At 46.1% G+C, this 25,559-nt stretch overlaps 1 protein-coding gene, 3 non-coding genes and 1 pseudogene across 4 annotated transcripts; 4 read left to right on the top strand and 1 right to left on the bottom strand.

Annotated features, from left to right (window-relative positions):
• The first annotated feature begins 7,652 nt into the window (after positions 1-7,652).
• On the top strand, positions 7,653-7,827 carry LOC148738443 (U2 spliceosomal RNA; annotated as a pseudogene).
• Positions 7,828-7,833: 6 nt separating this feature from the next.
• LOC148738442 (uncharacterized) lies at positions 7,834-10,077 on the top strand. The gene has a single exon (XM_088749434.1). The coding sequence runs from the start codon at positions 7,834-7,836 to the stop codon at positions 9,217-9,219; it is 1,386 nt and encodes a 461-aa protein (XP_088605560.1). The 3' UTR covers positions 9,220-10,077.
• Positions 10,078-19,276: 9,199 nt separating this feature from the next.
• Positions 19,277-19,467, top strand: LOC148738441 (U2 spliceosomal RNA). The gene has a single exon (XR_015997735.1). It is a non-coding gene; the product is annotated as a U2 spliceosomal RNA (small nuclear RNA).
• A 212-nt stretch (positions 19,468-19,679) lies between these two features.
• Positions 19,680-19,843, top strand: LOC148738440 (U1 spliceosomal RNA). The gene has a single exon (XR_015997831.1). It is a non-coding gene; the product is annotated as a U1 spliceosomal RNA (small nuclear RNA).
• A 975-nt stretch (positions 19,844-20,818) lies between these two features.
• On the bottom strand, positions 20,819-20,937 carry LOC148738439 (5S ribosomal RNA). The gene has a single exon (XR_015997956.1). It is a non-coding gene; the product is annotated as a 5S ribosomal RNA (ribosomal RNA).
• Positions 20,938-25,559: the final 4,622 nt, after the last annotated feature.

Raw genomic sequence — 25,559 nt, 5'->3', positions numbered from 1 at the left:
GTGTGCTTGGCGCCGCGCCATCCCCCGCTTTCCTTCTTTGGCTAAGTGGTGGGATCGCGGTAAGAGTCGAATCAAAGGGCTTACCATCCGTTTCTGTGCTAACAAGACCCGCACGACATCCTCATCTAGAGACGCCCTGGTGCGCCTCGTCCAGCACCTTCAGGCCAAAGTTGATGCTGGGATAACTTCTTGTATGGATCCTCTGCGGTCTGCCTCGTCTGAGCTTGCTCGTCTTGATACCCATACTGCGAGGGGGGCCCAGGTGAGGGCGAGAGTAAGATGGGTTGAGGAGGGGGAGTCCTCCTCGCAGTATTTTCTTCGTTTGGAGAAAAAACGCTCTGCTGACCGTCGTATCTCTGCGCTGAGAGAGCCTGATGGCTCAATTGTTTCGTCTTCCGCTGCTCTCTGTGCTTCTCTTGGTTCTTTCTATTCTGGTCTTTATTCTGCCTCACCTACGGACCCTCATGTCCAATCCTCTCTTCTCGGTAACTTGTCTTCCATTCTCTCTCAAGATCAAGCCAACAGTTGTGAGGGCCCTCTTACACCTACAGAGGTCCTCGATGCTCTCAAAGGCATGGCACGTAACAAGGCTCCTGGGTTGGATGGCCTCCCAATGGAATTTTATCTCCGTTTTTGGGACGTGCTTGGCTCTGATCTTGTTTCTGTACTTAATGACTGTTCTTTTTCTGGTTCTCTTTCCCTCTCTCAGCGTAGAGGTATCATCACTTTATCTTTCAAGAAGGGGGACCGCCTTGACCCCAGGAATTGGCGGCCCATATCTCTGCTCAATGTAGACTATAAGCTAGCTTCTCGTGCCATAGCCGGACGTCTCCTCCGGGTGATCCACCTTGTGGTCAGCCCGGATCAGACGTGCGGGGTTCCTGGCCGGTTCATTGGGGAAAATGTTGCTCTGCTCAGGAATGTCGTCAACTATGCAGAGTCTTCTGGCACCCCTGTCGCCATCCTATCCCTCGATCAGGAAAAGGCTTTCGACCGTGTAGATTGGGGGTTTATGAGGTCCACTCTGGTTTCCATGGGGTTTGGTCCCTCCTTTGTCGCGTGGGTAGACTTGTTCTACACCCATGTTCAAAGTGCGGTCAATGTGAATGGGTATCTGACTCCTTTCTTCAGCCTTTCACGTGGTGTCCGGCAGGGGTGTCCTCTATCACCACTCCTGTATGTTTTAGTGTCTGAGGTCCTTGCTTGTAGCATCCGTGCTGACCCTCGTATTAAGGGCCTGTCTCTCCCGGGGTGTCCCGTGCTGTCTCCCATCTCGCAGAACGCGGATGACACATCCCTGATCCTTACCTCGGATGCTGGCATTCTGGCTGCTCTTGAGACATATAAGCTTTACGAACTTGCTTCTGGATCGAAGATCAACCTGTCTAAGTCCAAGGGTCTGTGGTTGGGTGGTTGGCGTGGTCGTACGGACCCCCCAGTTCCTTTTGACTGGTCCCCTGTCAAGCTCAAGGTGCTGGGGGTGTTTGTCGGCCCTGGAAATCTGGACGAAGACAACTGGCGTCCTCGCATTAATGCGGTGGACCATGTCCTCAAGTCTTGGCGTTCTCGGGTTCTCTCTTTCTGCGGCAAGGCCCTCGTTATCAACGCTCTTGCCCTCTCCCGGGTCTGGTATGTGGCCTCTCTTGTCCACATGCCGGCCTGGGTGGAGGTGGAGCTTTCTCGTCTTGTTTTTTCGTTCTTCTGGTCTGGCAAGCGGGAGCTTGTTTCCCGCTCTGCTGTCGTTCAATCTCCTCTTTTCGGTGGTTTTTCTGTGGTAGACATTCAGTCCAAGGTGAGGGCCCTCCTGGGTCAATGGGTGAGGAGATTTGTCTCCTCCCCATCCAGTTGGGTCGCTCTTATGTCTTTTTGGTTTCATTCTTTGTTTGGTGTTTCTCCTCTTGCTGTGTTTTCTCGTCCTTTTAGTTTTGACTTTAGGGTCTTGCCGCCCTTCTACCAAGCTCTGGTGTTAGCGTGGCGTAAGCTTGACGGGGCTTTCGCTGCGTCTAAAAACTCCCTAGTGTATGGCTCTTCTTGCCCTCTTGTCTGTTCGCCTGTTCTTACCATGTCTACCAAATCCTGTTACCTGTATCTTCTCTCTGAGAACATGGTCCAACCTCATTGTGTCCTAAAGTTTCAACTTACCTACCCTAACATCGACTGGCCTGCCACGTGGCGCGCCTTATCCTTTTTTCATCTGGATCGTCGTGTCATCGACCTGAATTGGAAGATTGTGCACGGCGTCCTGTACACCGCCCAGCGTCTTTCCTCGTTTGGTTTGTCTGTTCCGCTCTCGTGTTTTTGTGGGCCCCGGGTCGAGTCACTTGAGCATTTGTTCTTTTATTGTCCACTTGCTCAGAGTGTTCTCGCCTGGGTGCAGTCTCTAATGTTTTCTTTTTCTCCTATGTGCCCCGCCATCACTTTACGTCATGTCCTTTTCGGTTTCACCTCTTGTGAACTTGCTTCTGTCCCGCGTGTCTTTGTTTATCTCCTCAATGTCTCGAAGTTTTGTATTTGGCAGTGTAGGAACGATTTTCGTTTTCGTGGTACTCGTCCTGGCGCTGTGGCGGTGATTGCTTCCATCAAGGCCCGCCTGAAGTTTCATCTACCAATTTTTTTCAGGCGGTTTAAGTCTAACAGGCGTCGTCGCGTCTTCCACCGGCAGTGGGGCGCCCGTGGTATTATAGCTTCTGTGGTTAATGGCTCCCTGGTCTTTACCGTTTACTTCTGCTTGCTTGGGATTCTTTTCTGCTTGAACGGGTGTGTCTCGGTGCTGCTCGTGCTGGTATCCTTCATTGGTGTACTGCACAGTAGCCTCCGTTAGTTTCCTTTTGCTTGAGTGACGTGTGAACTTTTTGCTTGAGTGAGTGTGTCTTTGTGCTGCTTGTAATGGGTCTCCTTCATTGGTGTACTGCACAGTGGCCCGTACTTGGTATCCGTTTCGTAACCCATGTGCCGGGTCTCCTTTGTTGGTGTACTGCACTGGGCTCGTATCGTTTATTGTCGTACTTTAATGAGTGCGTCTGTGTGCTGCTTGTGCTGGGTCTCCTTCATTGGTGTACTGCACAGTAGGCCGTTTGTTAGTATCTGTCTTGTATCCATGTGCTGGGTCTCCTTCATTGGTGTACTGCACTGGTTTGTATGTATTCTTTCGTTTTTACTCCTAGTTTTGTGTGCTCAATTTTTGGTTTCAGTGAGGTGGGGTTCGATTCCCCAGCGAGTTTGGCGTCTGGTGACCCTCGTTTCTGGTGGACCCCATCCCTAAGGCATTGCACGTCAGCCATGGGTGGGATTAGTCCTGTAGGTCGGCGGGCGTTTCTGAACCTAGTCAGCCTGATGTTTCTGAACCTAGTCAACCTGACCCACAACAATCGTCTGACCCTGCAACCAAAGAACTTGCCGAACAACCGCCTGACCCTGCACAATCTTCTCAATCGTCTTCCGCTCAATCACCGTTTATTACTTCCCAAGGCCTAATTGCTTCACTCAAATGCGCTATCACGTCATCTTCCCGCCGTACGCCCGCTAAACTCTCTACCGATTCATCTCTTGCTTGTCTTCGAAAACCCACTCAACCAACACCTGTTTCTGGCAAATCAAAATCTTCTATTCCTGTTCCTACTGCATCCACGACACCCAGTTCTGCCGCGCCCTCGACTCCTGTAACTACTGATGAAATCGATATGGAAACCTCTCACGATCTTAAAAGAAAGTCCTCGGATCTGTCCCCAAGCCGAAAAGCTGAGAAAAAGAAAGGAAGAAATAGAAATTCTAAGAAATCAAAGTAGGCTTTAATTATTTTTCTAGTGAGTCTTTTTTCCAAGTCCTTTCAAATTTATCACTATTAATGTAAAGGGGGCTAGCAAACCCCCTTACTTACAATTTTTTATTTGACCTGATTGAGAAATCTAATTGTGATGTCTGCTTTATACAAGAAACCTTAATTCATTCTGAGCCTACCATCCAGTCTCTGTCTCGTAGATGGTTAGGCCGTAGTTTTTGGTCCCCAGCCTCTGGTAAACAAGGTGGGGTCGTTACTCTGATTTCTCCAAAATTTTCAGGCGAAGTTTTATCTTGGAAAAAAGACTCACATGGTCGTGTCGTCAGTGTTTTGATCAGGTGCAACGATGTCGATCTTAATTTAGTTAATATTTACGCTCCCACCAATCTTACCGATCGGAAACGCTTTTTTGATTCAATCCATGATTTGTTTATTCCTTCATCTGCGATCGTTATTGGCGGCGATTTCAATTGCTATAATAATGCTCTTGACAAATTCGGTGGGAATATTTCGATACATAAGGAATACGACGGTTTGAAAAATGATTTTTCGCTTGTTGACATCTGGCGTTATTTACATCCCAGAGCTAAGGTATTTACATGGTTCAACCCTTCACGGTCTATTGGGAGTAGACTTGATAAATTTCTGATTTCTAAAGATTTGTTGTCACCTGGTATTAAATGTGACATTACCCCTTGTTCAATGTCAGATCATGATTTTGTCTCTCTTGTTTTCGATATTCCCACCGGTGTCAAGCGCGGCCCAGGAGTTTGGTGCTTTAACAATTCTCTCTTGAATGATAAGACTTTTTGCTCTAGTATGGAGAAATTAATTGATGATCATATACGGTTTTTACCTTGCTTTCCGTGCCTCCAGGATTGGTGGGAGTTTTTTAAACAATCCGTTAAAGAAGAATCGATTTCTTATTCTCGCAAAAAAAGAAGGCAATTACAAAGAGATCAAGTTATGCTTACAAATAAATTGATCCGTCTACGTCAACGTTTAGTTGACGGAGACAGTTCTGTCATTTCATTAATTTCTGATACCGAATGCCGTCTGAAAGCACTCCGAATTAAACAAGCCGAAGGAATAATTATTCGCAGTAAAGCTGAATGGCTAGAAGAAGGCGAACGCCCGAGCCGATATTTTTTTAATCTGCAAAAAATGAAAGCTCAACGATCTCACAGTTCTTCAGTTTATGATTCCAATAGTATTGAAGTTTTTTCCCAAGAGGATATAGAAAAAGCGCATGTCAATTTTTATACTCAACTCTTCTCCGAAGAGCCGATAGATACTGATTTCCAAAACGATCTCTTATCTTCCCTTTCACGGAAATTAACTCCTGATCAGGCGTCATCCTGCGAGGGCGAGATGACGCTTGAAGAACTTACTTCTGCTATTAAAAATATGAATAGGAATAAGTCGCCTGGCCCTGATGGCCTTTCGGTTGAGTTTTATGTTAAGTTTTGGGATCGTTTGTCACCTTATTTATGTTGCGTTCTAAATGCATGCTATCAAGTTGGAGAAATGTGTGATTGGATGAAAACAAGTAACACGCGCGTTATTTTTAAGAAAGGAGATCGGAAAAATTTAAAAAATTGGCGCCCAATTTCTCTTTTAAATGTTGATTATAAGTTATGTTCAAAAGTTCTTTCTTCGCGTCTCTCTAAAGTGTTAGAATACATTGTTGACCCTGATCAAACATGCTCTGTGCCTGGTCGTAAAATCGCTTCAAACCTACATTTGCTTAGAGATATTTTAGATTATATCGATCGTACGAATGAAACCGGTATTTTACTTAGTTTGGATCAAGAGAAAGCCTTTGATCGAGTTAATCGTACTTTTTTGCAAAACCTTTTACCCCAGTTTGGCTTTGGCCCGTCCTTTTGTTTTTGGATCGACACCCTGTACAATGGTGCTAATATGCGAATCATTGTTAATGAATGGCTGACTGATGCGATTCCTTTGGCCCGCGGGGTCAGACAGGGGGATTCCCTGTCCCCCCTACTATATGTTTTATGTGTTGAAACCCTCGCGTGTAAAATTCGAAATAACTCCGAGATCGAAGGCTTTCTCCTTCCGGGCGCGCGTGGCCTTTCTTACAAAATTGGAAATTATGCTGACGATACGACTTGTATTGTTAAATCTTACCGTTCCTTACAAGCTTTATTTAATATGATTAATGTTTACGAGCGTGGCTCTGGAGCGCGTCTCAATGTTACAAAGACGGAGGCCATGTGGCTGGGAGCTTGGCGTACACGCAGCGACCAGCCACTTGGCCTCAAATGGGTATCCAAAATGAAAATTTTGGGTGTTGTTTTTGGCCAAAATACTGAATTTGATAATTGGCAACCTAAGCTTGAGAAACTAGAGAAACACCTCAATTTATGGAAGTCTCGATCGCTTTCTCTCGTGGGACGATCTCTTATTGTTAATGTGCTAGGCCTAAGTAAGCTTCTCTATCTTTCTACAGTTTTATGTATAACGCAATGGGTTTTTTCTAGAGTTAATAATTTAATTTGGCCTTTTATTTGGGGATCTCGAATTGAAACCGTTAGCCAAGCGACTTGTTACCAACCCCTTTCTAAGGGTGGCCTCGGCATTTCAAACTTTCAGATCAAAGGAAATTCACTTAAAGTGGCTTCAGTAATTTCTAATTTAAGTAACTCTGATTCGAAATCCTTTTATCTTGCAAGATACTTTTTAGGTTCTAGACTTGCTTCTTGTCGGCCAGAGTGGCGTTCTCTTCGTGACAACTCCACTCCGAGCACACAGATTTTAACTCCTTATTATGATAAATTTCTCTTAGCTTTCACCACTCTTCGCGGGATTCTTTCCCGCAAGGAGTGGTGTGATTTTGAATTTTCATCTAAAAAATGCTATCAAGTTCTTTTGAAAGAAAACTCTACCTCCCCAATTCTTCATCGTTTTTGGAATCCCTTTCTCCCGATTGGTTTCGATCTTGACGATTTCTGGAAATTAGTTCGCGATGATTTTACTGAGAACTACAAAAATGACATTCTTTGGTCGATCGTGCTTCGCGCCACGAAAGTCCGCGACTCACTTAGGAATTGGGGTTATATCAACTCAGACAAATGTGCTTTTTGTTCCCGTAAAGAGACCATTGATCATTGTTTCCTTAATTGTTCTCGCGTAAAATCTGTGTGGTCCCATTTTATTCCCATTATCTCCTCGGTTCTTGATACCAGTTTCTCTTCCTCTTGTACACATGTTTTCTTTTTTCGCTGGACCCCTGTCGATTCTAAGAGTTCTCACATAGCTCGTTTTCTCATTAAAACAGTTCTTTTTGGCATTTGGAAATTTCGAAACAAGTCTACCTTTCACAACGGAAATGATTCTCCTGAGGGTATAACCCGATATATCCTTGGGGATATCAAAGCTAGAATCGCGTGTGATTTTTTTAGATTTCCATTGTCCAGTTTTAAGAAGGCCTGGGAGTCCCCCTCAATTTGTGTGATTGAGGGCGACTCATACAAACTACTATTGTAAATATTAAGATTACTACATTAGTACATTAGATCATTATATTAGACCTTAGTTGAGTTACTTCTAGCGATCATTATATTAGTTAACTTATTTCTAGCCTTATAGTTAATTTATTTCTAGTATATTAGATCATTACCTTAGTTAATTTATTTCTAGCTTTATAGTTAAATGACCTTGAGTTATAATAGTATTTCTAGTTTAGCCTTAGTTAATTTACTTCTAGTTTCATCATCGTTAATGTTTTTCTAGTTCTATAACTTAGTAACAATGAACTGTGAACTCTGGACTGTTTATATAATTTAGTTAGGGCCAAGCCCACATGCGTTAAGCACTTTTATTTTGTATCCTAGGTGATTTATTGTAAATAAATCCTTTTCAAAACTAAAAATCTGTTCTTATCAGCTTAATATCTGATACGCTGCTCATTGAGTAGCTCATATATTAAACTGATTTTTGGAACTGGGCTGTGGAAAAGAGGCTTGCCTCGTCCCAGCCACGGGTTGCCGCGTGGATCTGGTAAGTGTGCTATAAAACCAAATTTCATCATGATGACCGCTGTAGATGCAATTGATGATGTAGAGAAAGGAGATTACGGGGCGCCCGCGGCTCCGCTTTTTACGCCCGATGAAAATGTGAACCTTCCGAATTGTGAACAAACTTCGCCTCTAAGCTATGCTGCCGCCGCTAACCCAGCACCGCAACCTGCACAAGCCCAGATACCTGAATTCTCCATGAACCATGCTGACAACGAATTACCTAGCCGACCTTGTACTGCGTTCCTCAACCCTCGTGTTCGCCTAACACACTCCGAGTTCTTTGAATCCCTCCGTGACGCCGCTGTAGATCCACAAGCCATCTCCTGCATTCAACGCCAATCGAACGGCGAAATCGTTCTCACGTTCCGTAATGTCCAACAACACGAGGCTTTCCTCCACAAAAACGTGCTCCAAATCAATGGCCAACCTTTCGCGATCCAAGATGTCGACCGCCCGCTCACGTACGTTCAGATTTTTGATGCGCCCTACGAATTGCCCGACTCCACAATTATTAACCGCCTACAGAAATTCTGCGATGTAATTCATCACCGCCGCGGATATTTTCGCGAGGAACAGTTTCGCCACATTCAAGAAGGCACGCGACACTATCGTGTTCGCATTAATCAACCCATCCCCAACTTCATGCGCTTCGGAAAAATTGTCATGAATATCCGCTACCCTGGCCAACCGCGTACATGTCGCCATTGCAACCTTCGCGGACATCTGGCCAACACGTGCACAAATCTGATCTGTTTCAACTGCGAACAAGTTGGCCATCAAGCCGCGACCTGCCCTGAAGCCATTAAATGTAACCTATGCAAATCGACCGACCACAAAGCCAAACACTGTCCCTTTTCGTGGTCGCGGAGTACACCGGCGACAACTCCTGCCCACGCCGAAGATACCTCCACGCCGCCCGCAGAAACCTCTACCGAACCCACCCAAGATCCCCCGACTCTTTCAAATGAAGATCAACCTATGGCTCAAGAAATTTCCCCCGCTGCAACCCAAGAAACTACACCCCTCGAATCCCCAGAAATGCCTTCAGACCCTCCGCCTTCAGACACTCTGCCTTCATTTGCCGTTTCTTCTGAAACTGCCATGAGTACGCCCCTCGGAGATGCCCAAGATATTCACACTCCCGAATTTCCCGAGGACGATGAAACCCTGTACACTGACGAGTCTTCAAGCGAAGAATTATTCAGCGAATCCCCTCACATTCCCAATTCTGGCCGCCTTCCTGGTAAAATTTCCGATATATGTATTCCAAGCAGAAAACCTACACAACCCACTCTGGTTTCTGGAACAAAGAACGCTAAAACCCATCCCCTGGATAATTCCGACGAACCTCGATCGAAACGATCGCGTAAGCACCGAAAGTCTAAGGATCGTAAGTAATTTATTTGTTAACTGTAATTTCATTTCGCCTGTAGTCTGTCCTTTTTCCTTTTGACACTCTAAGTTCAAAGTTCATTGCTGCACTTTAAATGTTCGAGGCATGGGAGACCCTGCCAAAACGTCTGCTATTTTTGATGTGAACACCGACATTATTTTTCTGCAAGAAACCCTCGCCGCTAAGGCCGAGGCTATTGCAAAATTTCGCGAGAAATGGCCTGGCGACAGCTTTTGGTCCCCAGCTTTGGGCAAACAAGGCAAGGTGGCTATTTTATTGTCCAAAAATTTTCAATCTTCTGTGAGTCAATGGAAAAAGGACACTTCCGGCCGAATTCTCAGTATTCTTTTACGCTTGGGCGAACAACGCTATAATTTTCTTAATATTTATGCCCCCACCAACCCACGAGAGAGGAAAGAGTTTTTCAATTCATTGCACGAATACATGTTTCCCCATTCAATTAAAGTTATCGGGGGCGATTTTAATAGTTTCGAAAGCGAACTGGATAAATTCGGCGGAAATGTCAACATTTCCACCGACCTGAAAGAATTTCGAACGCGCTTTCAATTAGTTGATGTCTGGCGGCGCACCCACGGCCGCGCTAAACAATGTACGTGGTTTAACGCCTCAAAGACTATCGGTAGCCGTTTAGATAAATTTTTCATTCCCCAAGCTCTAGTTACCCACGCGACAAAATGCAAAATTCTCCCTTGTGTTTTCTCCGACCACGATTCCGTGAATTTACACCTTGATCTACAAAAAATTCCGACTCATGGCCCTGGCATTTGGCGATTTAATTCTTCTCTCCTCTATGACGAAACCTATTGTTCTCAAGTGACAGATATTCTCGAACGCCATATTCTCCTGCGGGAAACATTTTCCTCTCTCCATGAGTGGTGGGATTCACTTAAAGATATTGTAAAAATAGCCACGCAGGTATATTGTAAGTCGAAAACTCGGTCTATGAATTATCGGGGGCGATTTTAATAGTTTCGAAAGCGAACTGGATAAATTCGGCGGAAATGTCAACATTTCCACCGACCTGAAAGAATTTCGAACGCGCTTTCAATTAGTTGATGTCTGGCGGCGCACCCACGGCCGCGCTAAACAATGTACGTGGTTTAACGCCTCAAAGACTATCGGTAGCCGTTTAGATAAATTTTTCATTCCCCAAGCTCTAGTTACCCACGCGACAAAATGCGAAATTCTCCCTTGTGTTTTCTCCGACCACGATTCCGTGAATTTACACCTTGATCTACAAAAAATTCCGACTCATGGCCCTGGCATTTGGCGATTTAATTCTTCTCTCCTCTATGACGAAACCTATTGTTCTCAAGTGACAGATATTCTCGAACGCCATATTCTCCTGCGGGAAACATTTTCCTCTCTCCATGAGTGGTGGGATTCACTTAAAGATATTGTAAAAATAGCCACGCAGGTATATTGTAAGTCGAAAACTCGGTCTATGAATTACCAGTTAGCCAGTCTCACAAACCGCCTTATTCACGCCAAACAATCCCTAATTGAAGGCAACACTTCAGCACCGCAGTTAATTGACCAGCTAGAAAGTGAAATTCAACACCTTCATCGCACTCGCTATGAAGGAGTTAAAACCCGTAGTCGCGCTCAATGGATTGAAGAAGGCGAAAAGCCCACACATTTCTTTTTTAATTTGGAAACTGCCCGCGCCCAAAAAAATTGCATCTCTTCGCTTTTGGACTCCAATGACACCGAGGTTTCCCAACAGCGTGATCTCAAACGCGTCAATCACGAATTTTACAGACGCCTCTATTCAAAGTCTGCGGTCGATGATGTCACCCAACAAGCTTTTTTAGATCACGTACAGACCTCACTCTCTAGTGATGAACAAAACACATGCGACGCGCCCCTGACCTTAACTGAAATAACCCAAGCTAGCACAGGCCTTTCAAAAGGTAAAACCCCCGGCTCTGATGGCTTGCCCATCGAATTTTATCGCCATTTCTGGCCTCTTCTAGGCCCGCATTTACTCGATGTTTATAATTATAGCTTACAATGCGGTTTTTTCAGCGATTCCATGACCGGAAGCGTGACCCGACTCCTTTTCAAAAAAGGCGACAGAAAAGATTTAAAAAATTGGAGACCCATTTCTCTCCTTAACGCGGATTATAAAATTTGTTCTAAAGCGCTGGCGAATAGGGTTGCTAAAGTCCTCCCCTCCATTCTCAATATTGATCAAACGTGCTCCGTCCCCGGCCAAACCATTTGTAACAATTTATCTCTTCTTCGCGATGTTCTCGACTATGTCTCCATCACTCAAGAGACCGGCATTCTCTTAAACCTTGACCAGGAAAAAGCTTTTGACAGGGTTGACCGCGCTTTTCTCTCAAACGCATTAGCCAAGTTCGGTTTCGGCCCGATTTTTCAAAAATGGATCTCGACCCTGTATACCGGAGCGCAAATGCAAATTTTAGTCAACGGCCATCTAACAGAGAAAGTTTTTCTCAATAGAGGTGTGCGACAGGGCGACCCCCTGTCCCCCCTCTTATACGTGATCTGTGCTGAAGTGTTAGCCTGTAATATCCGTGATCATCCGCTTATTACCGGCTTTTTACTCCCCGGAGCAAAAGGCGCCCATTTTAAGATTAGTCAATACGCGGATGATTCCACTTGTTACGTTAAAGACCATAGCTCACTCCAACAGCTTTTACACCTACTTTCACGATATGAACTGGCCACCGGAGCCAAACTTAACTTTCAGAAAACCGAGGCGATGTGGCTGGGGGCGTGGCGGTCTAGGCCCGACACCCCCTCAGGCCTCACCTGGGTTAATAAAATGAAGATCCTTGGGGTGTGGTTTAGCAACGGTTCTGTCTCGGTTGAGTCAGACAATTGGCAGTCTCGACTAAACAAATTAGAAAGTCACTTGAATTTATGGAAATCACGCTCCCTTTCCCTAGTTGGGCGATCTTTGATTGTAAACACTCTCGGTGCAAGCAAATTTTGGTTTTTGGCCAAGATTCTCCCCATCCCCCCGTGGGTCGCCACGTCATTTAAGCGATTAGTTTACCATTTCATCTGGGGCACAAAAATTGAACCAGTTAGCCGCAAAACCCTCTCCGCCCCCATCAAAGCCGGCGGTCTAGGGGTTATCGATTTTGATACGAAAGGGAGAGCCCTCAAACTCTCCCTCATCGCATTAGGTATTGAACATCCACACGCCAAGGTTTTTTACACATTAAAATACTTTATCGGTACTCAATTAGCCAAGTTAGCGGGGCGTTGGTCTCACCTCCGGGACAACTCCAGTCCCAGAGCGTTAGTACCCACCCCCTTTTATAATTTAGTTTGGAATGACTTAGTTTCCCTTAGTAAGCGTATCACAGATCTAAATAAGGTTCGCTTTACGTCCAAGTCTCTGTACTCCACGCTTTTGAGTGAAACAGTGGCCTCCCCTCCCCTCCCCCCCATGTGGTGGGCCTTCACAGGCCCTGCCCTTGACATCGACAACCACTGGCCGCAAATTCGAGATGATTTTACTGAAAATTACAAAAATGATATCGCATGGCTGATTGCCGTTAAAGGCATTAAAGTTCGTGACTCTCTACGCTCCTGGGGCTACATCGCCTCTGACGTATGTGAATTGTGTAAACGAAAAGAAACGATCGCCCACTGTTTCATCAACTGCAAGAGGGCCAAGCGAGTGTGGTCAATACTTCAACCTACTCTCTCGGCCCTCCTAAATACCACCTTTGTAGCTAATGTTAATACAATTTTCTTTTACTTGTGGCCTTCCGCCAGTACAAAAGCGGACAGACTTGCGCGTTTTCTAATTAAGAGTACCCTTTACCAACTTTGGGTCTTCCGAAATAGAACCACCTTCCATGGTGGCACCGACGATGAGCGGGCCATTGTACGATCCCTCAAAGCTGACATCTCGCTGCGCCTACGCGCTGACCATTTTCGCCTGTCCCCCCAACAATTCACATCTCTGTGGGTTAATCCTGCCTTTTGTACTGTCTCCAACGGAAAATAAGTTGTCCTTTTGTAATCATGAGCTCGCTTCCCGAGCGCCCCGTAATCTCCCTTTTCGTTGCAACTACCCAACACTGTTCTTAGTTTTATTTAATTTTTGTTTTGTTTTCAAACATTTCCGACGGATTGCGTGACCGTCTAAGTGGATTAAGTGACCACTAGAGCACACACTGTTATGTTAAACCGCACGTTAATCGAGTTAAGTCCCGCCACAAATAAGCATTATGAATCGATCGCGTTACATCCAATTAGCACTATATTACACGTATATTTAACTGTATGATTACGTTACCATCTATTTAGATTAAGATTACAATGAACACTATGGATCTGCGGTCAACCGCGTGATTATTTCCTTAAATTATGACCACAGAATAATTATGTAAATTAAGATTACAATGAACACAATGTCAACTGCATGATTACCTTAGTTAATTTAATTACACCTGCCCAATAATTCTTTAGTACGTAGAAATACTTTACCGACAACCAATTGTGAATTAAGTTTATGTAGTTTCGAATTGTAAATAAACTATTATTTACCAAAAAAAAAAAAAATCTGTTCTTATCTTGTCTTAGCCGAAAGCCAGAATATTCCTTTCATCTGTTAGTTTTTAGTATTGTTCTCGTATAAGTTGGTATCTCCTTTATTACAAGTCATCAATCGCGAAACCAGTAGCATAGACGCGGTAAGTACAGCTGTTTGTGTTTTTTGTCACCGCGGTTTTCCGACCACAGACAGCCGGAGATGGCCCTTAGCCGCCCGCGTCCGGTCTTTGCCCACCGGAGAACTGTTAGACTTGTTGTCGACAATGACATGAAAATTGATTCGCTCGAAATCGCAAGATCACTCCCCGACTTTGGGGATAAAATCAAGGGAATTGTCCCTCAATTTGGAGGCCGATGTTTCGACATTACCCTCGTCAACGCCGCTGCTGCCGCTTCCCTCGCCCAAACCGGGTTTGATTATGGCTCTGAAAGAAAGCCTTTACGCCTACTGGGCACAAAATGTGTCCACGTTTCAATCTTCGTCTCGGTGGAATTCCCCGACGAAGACCTCGTTAAAATCCTTAGCTCTTACGGTGAGCTAAAATCGCCAGATCTCCGCCGCCTCTACTACCCGGAGGAGGGCTTTCGCCATATCCAAAACGGCGTCCGCGTGGCTGAATTCTTAAAAATTCATCGCGACATCCCCAAACGCCTCGTGGTCGCAGGCATTGAGATGGGCTTCAAGTATTCTGGCCAGCCCACCACGTGTTACCGTTGTCAATCCACGGAGCACGTGGTGAAACACTGCCCTAAAAACCGCAGGGCACAAGCACCCCCACCCCCTCCACCAGCTCACCAGACCGAGCCTAGCCCGGAGCCCAGCCACACCCCGACCCCAGATGATGAACAGCCTGCACCGACCGACACCAGCGACCTGAGCGAGGAAAGCGAGGAACTTTTTTCTCCACCCAGCTACGCCCAGGCCGCTGCTTCCCCCATGGACGACTCCGCCATGGACACCACCACCTCCCGGCGGAGAAAACGAGACGCCCCTACTCCTGGGAGTAGTGATGAAGAGCTCTCGGTCCCCTCGAAACACTTAGCACTCACCCAGGCCCCCAGCCCAGCGATTTCCCAATCGGAATCTACTCAAGCTACCCCTCCCACGGAGAATTCATCCATCCCCTCGGCCGACAACGCCTCCACTCCCCCCACCCAGGAAAACTCGACATCTGGCCTTAAAGCTTTTCTGGATGCACTAGAACATGCTGGCTCGAACCGCTCGCTGCTTGTGGCCTCGGCCCCCGGGCCTTTTTACTACAAATGCCGGGCCCACTATCTCCAACATCGGCACGGCAACTATACGAAGGAAAACGGCCGCAAGCAAAAAACCTCCCCAGCGACTCAGGAAATGTGGCTCAAACTCAAGAACACAATTCGACAGGACGTTTTTGCGTCCCTACTCGAATTGCACCACAAGGCCCAAAAGGCCTACAACATTTTCCTTCATTAGTTCTAATGTTTAAGTTTAATCCCCCCTTTTATGTTCTCCTTATGGCGGTGTCCATTTGTACGATTAACGTCAATGGCATCGCCGAATTTCCCAAACGGGAAAAAGTTTTCGCCCATCTCAAACAATTTAATTTCGACATCTGTCTCCTGCAGGAGACACATTTACCAGACGCCCAGACAGGCGACCTGTGGGCAAAACAATGGGGCGGTCACACACGCTGGTCTCCGGGTTCAACGCGATCGGCCGGTGTGGGTGTACTTATCCATCCTAACAGTTCGGTTAAATTCGAAAATGTTTCTTTAGACAGGGATGGCAGGGTTATCGCGGCCATGCTTTCTGAGCAAGGCCGTTCGGTCACTGTTGTCAATGTCTATGCACCCAACAATCATTCCGACCGCGAAACATTCTTTGCAAATTTGTGGCGTTACGCCCACCGCAATACTGACAACATTGTGGCCGGCGATTTTAATTGCGTTCCCAACACCCAGCTGGACAAATGGGGAGGCGATAATAGCTTTGGGGACAAGGGGATTCCCGCTCTGCACGCACTGACGGATCAACTTGGCCTCGAGGATATTTTTCGCGTTCAAAATCCCTCAGGCAGGTTGTTTACCTGGTATAATGGCCCACACTCGGTCGGTTGCCGGCTAGACCGCTTTTATACTCCTCGAGCTTGGAGAACGGATGTGCGTGACCACAATAGCACTCTTTTCCCCTACTCGGACCATCACCTGGTGTCTGTCACTTGTCAACTGGGGAATTCAAATCCACGCGGCCGCGGGATTTGGAAATTTAACACGCTTCTGTTAAAATCGGATAATTTCTGTTCAGACGTGGAAAATTTCTGGTCCCAATGGCGTTCTCAAAAGCCCCTCTTCACCGACCCTCGGGTTTGGTGGGACGCGGGCAAATTCCAACTTAAAGAGCTCGCCATTAACCACAGTGTACAAACCGCAACCAACCGCAGACGCGAGCGAGCGGCTCTCGATCGGGAATTTCGTGACTTACAATCACGGGCTGATCCTAACAATGCCGCCCACCGTCAAAAATTACTCGAGATCAAAGATCGCCTGAGAGTAATGGAAGACAATTTTATTTCGGGGTGCATACTCCGCAGTAAAGAGGAATGGACGGAGCTGGGAGAGAAACCGACCAGGTATTTCTACCAGCTCGAACAATCCCGCCAGTCACGCCACGCAATTCATGAACTGCGTGGACCCTTAAATACTACCGAGAAAACCTCCCGGGGCATTCTCCGTGAATGCAGAGCCTTCTACAAGGACCTCTACACTGCTGAGCCGGTCGACCTCCCAAGCCAGGACTGGCTCTTAGAACAGCTCGATCCCGCTTTGACATCCGAAGAGCAAAAACTCTGTAAGGGCGAGCTGTCACACGCCGAGTGTCACGCTGCGCTTTCTCAAATGGAATCGGGCAAATCGCCGGGGGCAGACGGCTTCCCAGCCGAGTTCTACTCTCGTTTTTGGGACTCTTTGGGGGCAGACCTAGTGGATACGCTCAATTTTTCTTTCCGTGAGGGTTTTCTCTCGGCTTCGCAACGTCAGGGAATCCTGCGTTTGCTCTACAAAAAAGACGACCCACTGTCTTTAAAGAATTGGCGCCCAATTTCTCTTCTTAACCTCGACTACAAGATTGCGACCAAAGCCTTGTCCAATCGCATCCGAAAGGTTCTCCCTTCCATTCTCAGCGAAGATCAAACTTGCGGCGTTCCAGGGCGCAGTATTTTCGAAAATCTTTTTCTTTTACGCGATACGATCGACTTCGTGGGGCGAAAACAGCGGTCAGCGGCTGTCATTAGCCTCGACCAGGAGAAGGCCTTCGATCGCGTAAATCACGCTTTCCTACAACGCGTTTTACAGCGCCTTAATTTCGGGCCCGACTTTCGACGTTGGGTCCAGGTGATCTACACAGATATAACCTCCCGGGTGATCAACAACGGCTGGCTCTCCTCGTCGTTTCCCCTCCAACGAGGAGTCCGACAGGGTTGCCCGCTTTCCCCGCTTTTGTACTGCCTTATCGTCGAATCGCTAGGGCAGGCAATCCGCCGGGATCCCACCATTGACGGCATTCCCATCCCGGGTTCCCCTGGTAAAACCTGCAAAGTGTCCCAGTATGCGAACGACACAACTCTAATCCTAGCTAACGACTTCTCCATAACTCGCGCTTTTCAGCTAATTCATACCTTTGAGCGTGGCTCGGGCTCGCGCATCAACCCTACAAAGACCGAAGGGATCTGGATTGGCACCCAGGCCGGTCGAATGACAGGCCCGGTTGACATCACGTGGGTGGCCGAAAACCTAAAAATCCTAGGGGTTTATTTCGGTAACGCTAACCTTGAGCAAGCTAACTGGGCGGAACGAGTGAAGAAATTCGAGGCCCGCCTTAACCTCTGGCGAACGCGGACGCTCTCCCTTCGGGGAAAAGCTCTAATCATTAATACTCTCGAGGCTTCAGGCCTGTGGTATACCGCCACGGTGGTGAAAATGCCGGGCTGGGTGCATACCCGCATCACCAAGGCAATTTGGGAGTTCCTTTGGAACGGAAAGACCGAACTCGTCAAACGGGACATCTGCCGCCTTCCCTGGCAACAGGGGGGTTTATCCGTTGTAGATCCCCTGGAAAAATCTCGAGCCCTTAAACTCCGGTGGCTCCCCCCGGTGGGCGACGAGACCTACACGGCCAAATGGGTTTATTTCGTGCGATATTGGGTCGGCTTTCCGCTGAGCCACAGAACTAAAAGCTGGGCGTTTCTACGGTCGAATAACACCCCTAAATATATCGGGGATGAACAACCTCCGCTTTACCGGGCTACCCTTACCCTGGTTGACCGGCTGGGGGCGAGTTTCGACTCGCTGCCCGACCTCAGTGTACGAACCTTTTATTCAAGGCTGACCCCCTCCCCCTCCAGCGACTCCCTTGCGTCTCGCGGTGGGAGATACGGTTTTCGGCCCAACTTAACTGGCCCCACATCTGGACAGACATTTTCGGTGGTGGTCTCAGCACAAATTGGAAAAGCGAAATCGCGTGGCGAATCGCTCACGGAGTAGTCAAAACCCGTGCCTACCTTAAATCTTGGCGCAGGCTGGTTGTGCCCGATCACTGCGCGGGCTGCGGCGAACGCGAAACAATCTCCCATGCGTTTTGCTCATGTCGCCTGGTGTCCCCTGTGTGGAGCTGGGTGTCGACATTAATCTCCCAACTTTACGATAATCCCCCCACAATGTCTGACTCGCTAATTCTCCTACGCCACGGTTTACCCCGGGGCCCTGATTTCGAACACCCAAACCTGATCACTTCCTTTTTAATCAAAATTACTCTAAACGAGCTCTGGGCTGCCCGCAACTTGGACGTTTTTGAAGCCAAGCGCCCCTCCGCCTAGGCCATTATCTCCAAAATTAAAACCCGAGTGCGGTTCCGCATTAACGCCGCTTTCACCCACTCCCCACGGGATTTTTTCACCGCCCTCTGGGCTTATAGGAAGGTTCTGTGCTCTTATGAGCACCAAATCCTGCAAATTCGGGTCTAACAATTAGTCCCACAAACACACCATCGGTTCCCGCGATATACACATGAAGTTCGGCCCTGTCGGGCGCGGCTAGGTTTGGGATGGGTGACAACCTGCGATCACCCTTTTCGCAAAGTTTCTTTTACACCCATTCGGCCACATCGGGCCTTCACCAGACCACTTATTCCGATACAGGCTTCACATTACTGCCACTATCTCCTAGAATTCTAACCGTTTAATCTATTTGGGTCCTAAACCCCGCTTTTTGAATTACGACCCTCCCACAAAGAGGGCGCCGGTTCTCGTCCGATCACCGAAGTTAAGCCCGGTTGGGCGAGGCTAGTTTTCGGATGGGTGACTACCACGCTTTTTTCTATTTTTCAATTTTCAACCTCGCATTTCTTATATTCGTAAACAAGTAATTAGCTAGAACCCTGATTTTCCTTTAGTGATTCCAATCATTGTAACTAAATTATAACTCATTATCCACCCAAATCATTGTAAATACCAATCTCTAGTGTAAATAAACTTTGGAAAGAAAAAAAAAAAAAAGAAAAGTATCTGTTCTTATCAGCTTAATATCTGATACGCTGCTCATTGAGTAGCTCATATATTAAACTGATTTTTGGAACTGGGCTGTGGAAAAGAGGCTTGCCTCGTCCCAGCCACGGGTTGCCTCGGTATAGCACTACCTCCGAGTGTGGCCCACTTCCCTTTTGGGGAAGACACATTTAATGGAAGGAAAAATAAATGACTATAGCATTCTCTTCTGTGCACAGGAGCCCTGCAGCTCCAAAGGGAAGGCGGAAAAAGACATGACGGGCCAAGGCGGGAACTGACACTGGCTGATTTGAAGCGTGCAAAGCAGTACCACAAGGACATAGGTGAGGGAGAGTTTTACCACGGCAAGCGTATGCCTGAAAGGCATACTTACCTGACGCGGGAGGTACTGTGATCAAGGAGGCAGTCCTCTCAAGGCGAGGCCCTTTCATTGCACTTGGACTGGGTTGACCCTTGCGATTACCCCAAATGTGGGTAACTCGAGCGTATAATTTCTGGTAGTGGGGACCTGCGTTCGCGCTCGTCCCCGAAAAGCTGATGTAAAATATCTTGCCCTTAACCCCTGACTGACTAATGCATTGCTCTTGATTTTAGAGTTGACCGTTAAACAAACAAGGTGAACTGGAATGAAGAGAGAAGAAGAGCAGCAAGGGAAAAAGAAAGCAAAACGCCATGGAAAGAGAGACAGAGAGACAGAGAGACAGAATTGGCCTGCGTGTTGGCAGAGAGATTTGGAGGAATAGAAGTGATTGTAAATGAAGGTGAGTTTTTGTGAGGATGTGAGTAGAGCTGTTCTAGATGGACGTGTGTGCTTTCTGCATTATTTTGTTCGTTTGTTTGCGAAAGAAAAGGAGAGGAAACCAAGCGGAGGAGTGACTGACTAACTAACCGACGGATGGACTAAGCAAAGAACGATCGATACATGGGCAAGAAAAGCATTTGTTTTAGAAACGTGAGTACATTGTCAACCATACCTGTGGCAGGCGAGGTTTTGTTGTCATGTATTTCTTATTGCGAGCGAGCGAGAGGAGGGAATGTTCGTTCCAGCGAGCGAGCGAGCAAACAAAGAGGCAGGCGAGTAAGTAAAAATGTGGAACCTTTTGCCGCTTCGCTTCGTTTCAGTCAGTTTGAATCCATCCGCCTCTATTAATCGTGGGAATGTTTAGACATGTCTCGAGGCCTTGAAAGTGCTGTAAAAGTGTGCGTGTTTTCCTATTTGTGATTCGTGGGAGCGTGCGAATGATTCGATGTCACGTACAAATGTGGAATTTGTCACAACAATGTGTTGAGATCTCGAGCGCGCGCCCTCGCTCCTTCGTTTGCTCGCTCTCTTGCATTGGGAAATGATTTTGGCCACAAGCTCGGCAAGTTGTGGCAAAATGATTTCTCTCCTCCCTGTTATGTTAGTTTTTCTTTTACTCCTCACTCGTCTACGGGACGCCGTGAGTATCGGAAGCGGTTTACCCGGATAAAACGTTGAGAGAGTAAGCAAAGGAAAAAATGAAGCCTACAACACGGGGTATTCCCAGGCGGTCACCCATCCAAGTACTAACCCCGCCCGACAGGGCTTAACTTCGGTGATCGGACGAGAACCGGTGCTTTCCCTGTGGTATGGTCGTAGACAAGGGAAAACAGCTGAAATTTGGCTGGTTATCGGTTATGTTTGATCTGTACTAGCCCTAATTTCGTTACTCTAACCCTAAACCCCAACATCGTTACCCTAACCCTAACCCCAAAATCGTTACCCTAACCCTAAATTTGGTAGCCTAGACCCTAAGCCTAACGTCATCTCCTAGAGCCCGCGCACACCTTGAGAAACGTCCATTTGAGGCAATATATCTCACTGGGGGTGGGGTGGGTGGGTGGGGGGGGAGTATAGAGATAAATCAAGTTTGGTAAATATTCTAAAGAACACCATCTTGTTAGTTAAGTGTATGTGGCTGGCGTCTTAAAGTTACAATGAGAAGATTACCAACCGATGAGCCACTGGGTCCGTTTTTGGGACTCGCAAGGGCTTCTGGGGGCTACCTGCTACTATCCACCATATACTGTGGGAAGCATCCCTCTACCACCCCCTCGATTGAGGGTATTGGTGGGTATCGCTTCTCGGCCTTTTGGCTAAGATCAGTGAACGGGTGATTGGCCAATTTGATCTTCGGAAAAGCTCGGGAGCCTTCGGGCGACCTTCGTATTTGTGAGTATATAAGGATGGCCGAGGCCAGCGCCCACTCGAGTGGTGTGCATGATGTAGTCTGTGAAGATCAGAGTGAGAAAAATTCCGCGCCGTCGGCGCTTTCGTCCCTTGTTTCTGTTTCTGTTGATAATGATGTTGATGTTTCTATTGGTAAAAATGTGAGTTACGCTGATGCAGTCCGACCAGAACGTGAAGATCCCGTGGCATATTTTGTAGACGAAGAAAACGAAGTACCGCAGCGACCGTGCACTGCGTTTGTCAACCCGCGAACTCGTTTATCGGCGACCGATGTTTTTGACGCACTGAAACTTTCTGATGTAGATCCGAAGCAAATTTCCTGTATTCAGCGACAATCGAATGGCGAGATCCAACTGACCTTTCGGAACGCCAAACAACGTGAGCTCTTTCTGAAGAAAAATGTGATCCAAATTCGAGGACAACCGTTTGCCCTTCAAGATGTTGACCGCCCGCTAACCTATCTGCAAATTTTCGACAGTCCGTACGAGTTACCCGATTCTACAATTATCAATCGATTGGCCAAATATTGTGACGTTCTCCATCACCGCCGTGGTTATTTTCGTGAACCTGGTTTCGAACATATCCAAGACGGTGTCAGGCATTACCGTGTACGAATCAAGAATCCCATCCCGAATTTTCTGCGCTTTGGAAAAATACAACTGAACCTGCGTTACGAAGGACAACCCCGTACCTGTCGCCACTGTAATCAGACCGGTCACTACGTCAATGCCTGCCATAATATTGTGTGTTATAACTGCAAACAACTTGGCCATCTTGCCCCCGACTGCCCCGAACCCCCGATGTGCAACCTTTGCAAGTCTACCGATCACAAAGCGAGAGCATGTCAATTTTCATGGGCCAGAGATACCAGAGAAACGAGCGACCCAGAAAGTGAATCCGTGACTGAAGAAACTCCCGAAGAAACTCCTGAAGAAACTCCCGAAAAAACCGCTACTGACGATCCCGAAGAACTACCTATGACTGAAGACTGCGATGGACTACTAACAGGACAACCCGACGCAGACGACAACAACAACTCCGATACGCAAGACGAATTCATGGACGCCCCCGAAAGCGACGATACTGTTTCAAACGAACCTACTGATTCTGCCGAACTTTTCCTGTCGACTTCAACCGAAGAAACACCGTATTCACTAACTCCAGCTCAACGAAAACAATCTGCAAAACCCACCGAGACAATAATCCCTGGACGTATTCCCACAAAACCTGTTCTCGTTACTGGCACTGGCGTTAAAAATAATCTGGATAAAACGAACTCTGGAGAACCTCTACCGAAGCGTTCTCGTTTGAATAAAAAGAGACATAAGGACCGTAAGTAAATGTACTTAACTGCTTTGTTATTATTTGTGATTTCTACCAGTGGATTCCCTTTTGAACATTGACATTCCGCGCTAAATTGACTACTTTGAATGTTCGTGGTTTTGGCGACGGTGCCAAACGGAAAGATGTTTTTGATTATTGTGATGGAACCCGCTCAGATTTTATTTTCCTGCAAGAAACACTTGTTTCTCGCGACACTGTTATCGCCGACCTGAGAAACACGTGGTCCGGCAAAAGTTTTTGGTCTCCCGCCTTAGGTAAACAAGGCGGAGTAGCTGTTTTGGTTGCTGAAAAAACTGATTTTGAAATTAAACAATGGAAAAAGGATTCTTCTGGTAGAATTATCAGCCTCCTAGCGTGTTTAGGATCTTTGCGATATAATTTTATTAATGTGTATGCTCCAACGAACCCGAAAGAAAGGAAAAGTTTCTACGAGAATTTGCATGAATATATGTTCCCCGGTTCAGTCAAAATTATTGCTGGCGATTTTAATTGTTTTGAAAGTGAACGTGACAAATTTGGAGGGAATTTAACAATTTCCTCCGATCTGCGAGATCTGCGAAACTCCCATCGTTTGCTCGATGTTTGGCGAAAGACACATGACAGGCAAATTCAATGTACTTGGTTTAATGCTGCAAAAACCATGGGTAGTAGATTAGACAAATTTTTCATTTCACAGGAATTATTTTCGAATGTAAAATTGTGCGAAATTCGCCCATGTATTTTTTCAGATCATGATTCTGTTGACTTAGAGCTTGAATTACAAAATGTTTTCTCTCGCGGCCCAGGTATTTGGCGACTAAATTTGGATCTGCTTGAAGATGAAAATTTTTGTATCATGATTTCAGGAATTATCTCCAAACATGCTCAACTTCGAGAAACTTTTCCTTCCATTCACGAGTGGTGGGATTTCTTAAAAGATTTTGTTAAATATACTGCGCAAAAATACGGTAGAGACAAACAACGTAAATTAAATTCCGAGAAAGTGACAGCTACAAATCGTTTGATTAATGCGAAAAGATCTTTAGTGAATGGCAACACTTCAGCGACAAAACTCATCGATGAACTGGAAAGTCAGATTAAAAGTATTAATCGTACTCAGAACGAAGGAGCGAAAATCCGGAGTCGGGCGAAATTTTTCGAAGAAGGCGAAAAACCAACTCGCTTTTTCTTTTCACTCGAGTCAACACGTGCTGCAAAAAATTCAATTAGGTCACTTTATGATTTAAACGGTACAGAAGTCAACACACAGCAAGAAATCGAACACGCTCACTGGAACTTTTATAGCAAATTGTATTCTGCAGAACAAATTGATCCACAGATACAGAATGAATTTATGTCTAACGTTTATGTTTCTCTATCCGATGATGAGAAATCTACATGTGATTTACCTTTGACTCTTCGAGAAATCACTTTGGCGACACGCGGTCTGTCGAAAGGCAAAACTCCTGGTTCCGATGGCTTACCCCTAGAGTTTTACATTAAGTTTTGGGATTTGCTAGCACCCCATTTAGTCGATTTATTTAATTTTAGTCTTGAATACGGTTCTTTCAGCCCGTCTATGCAGGAAAGCGTGACTCGCTTGATTTTCAAAAAGGATGATCCGAAAGATCTGAAAAACTGGAGACCCATTTCCCTTTTGAATGTAGATTATAAAATTTGTTCTAAAGCTTTAGCCAACCGTTTCTCTATTGTTTTGCCCTCTATAATTCATGAAGATCAAACCTGCTCAGTTCCGGGCAGAACTATTTTTGAAAATTTGTCTCTGTTGCGTGATATTTTGGACTATGTAAACATTACTGATGAAACGGGAGTTTTGTTAAATCTCGACCAAGAGAAAGCTTTTGACCGTGTAGACCGAAATTTCCTTCTGAACACTTTGAAACGTTTTGGTTTTGGTCCCCTATTTCAGCGGTGGATTTCCACTTTGTGCTGCAACGCAAAAATGAAAGTTTTAGTCAACGGTTTTTTAACTGATGAAATTCTCCTCGAGCGCGGAGTCAGACAAGGTGATCCCTTGTCACCTCTATTGTATATTTTGTGCGCTGAAGTGTTAGCCTGTAATATTCGTAAGAATAATTTAATTAAAGGTTTCCTGCTCCCTGGAGCTAAAGGAACACATTTTAAAATAGGACAATACGCAGATGATTCTACTTGTTTCGTGAAAGATTTTTTCTCCCTACAAAAACTGTTTCAGCTACTGAGAAAATATGAACTTGGCACAGGAGCAAAATTGAATGTGAACAAGACTGAAGCAATGTGGCTGGGGGCGTGGAGGACTCGCACTGACACGCCCTTAGGCCTCACATGGGTAAATAAAATGAAGATTCTCGGAGTTTATTTTAGCAACGGTTTGAACACAGTAGAACAAGAAAATTGGCAGCCTAAATTATCCAAATTGGAAAAAAATTTGAACCTCTGGAAATCTAGGAATTTATCTCTTGTTGGAAAGGCCTTGATTGTCAATACCCTGGGGGCTAGCAAATTTTGGTTTTTAGCTAAAATATTGCCCGCTCCCCAATGGGTGATTTCGCGAGATAAGAAATTGGTTTATCATTATATTTGGGGTACAAAAATTGAAACAGTTAGCCGACAAACCCTGTCTGCCCCCGTGAAAGAGGGTGGATTAGGCATTGTAGATTTCGAAACCAAATCGAGAGCCCTCCAGCTCTCCTTTGTCTTATCTGTAATT

This window comes from Stylophora pistillata, chromosome 2 (assembly GCF_964205215.1).
Source record: "Stylophora pistillata chromosome 2, jaStyPist1.2, whole genome shotgun sequence".
Classification (NCBI taxonomy): domain Eukaryota; kingdom Metazoa; phylum Cnidaria; class Anthozoa; order Scleractinia; family Pocilloporidae; genus Stylophora; species Stylophora pistillata.
This window is presented reverse-complemented; position numbering and strand designations above follow the sequence as displayed.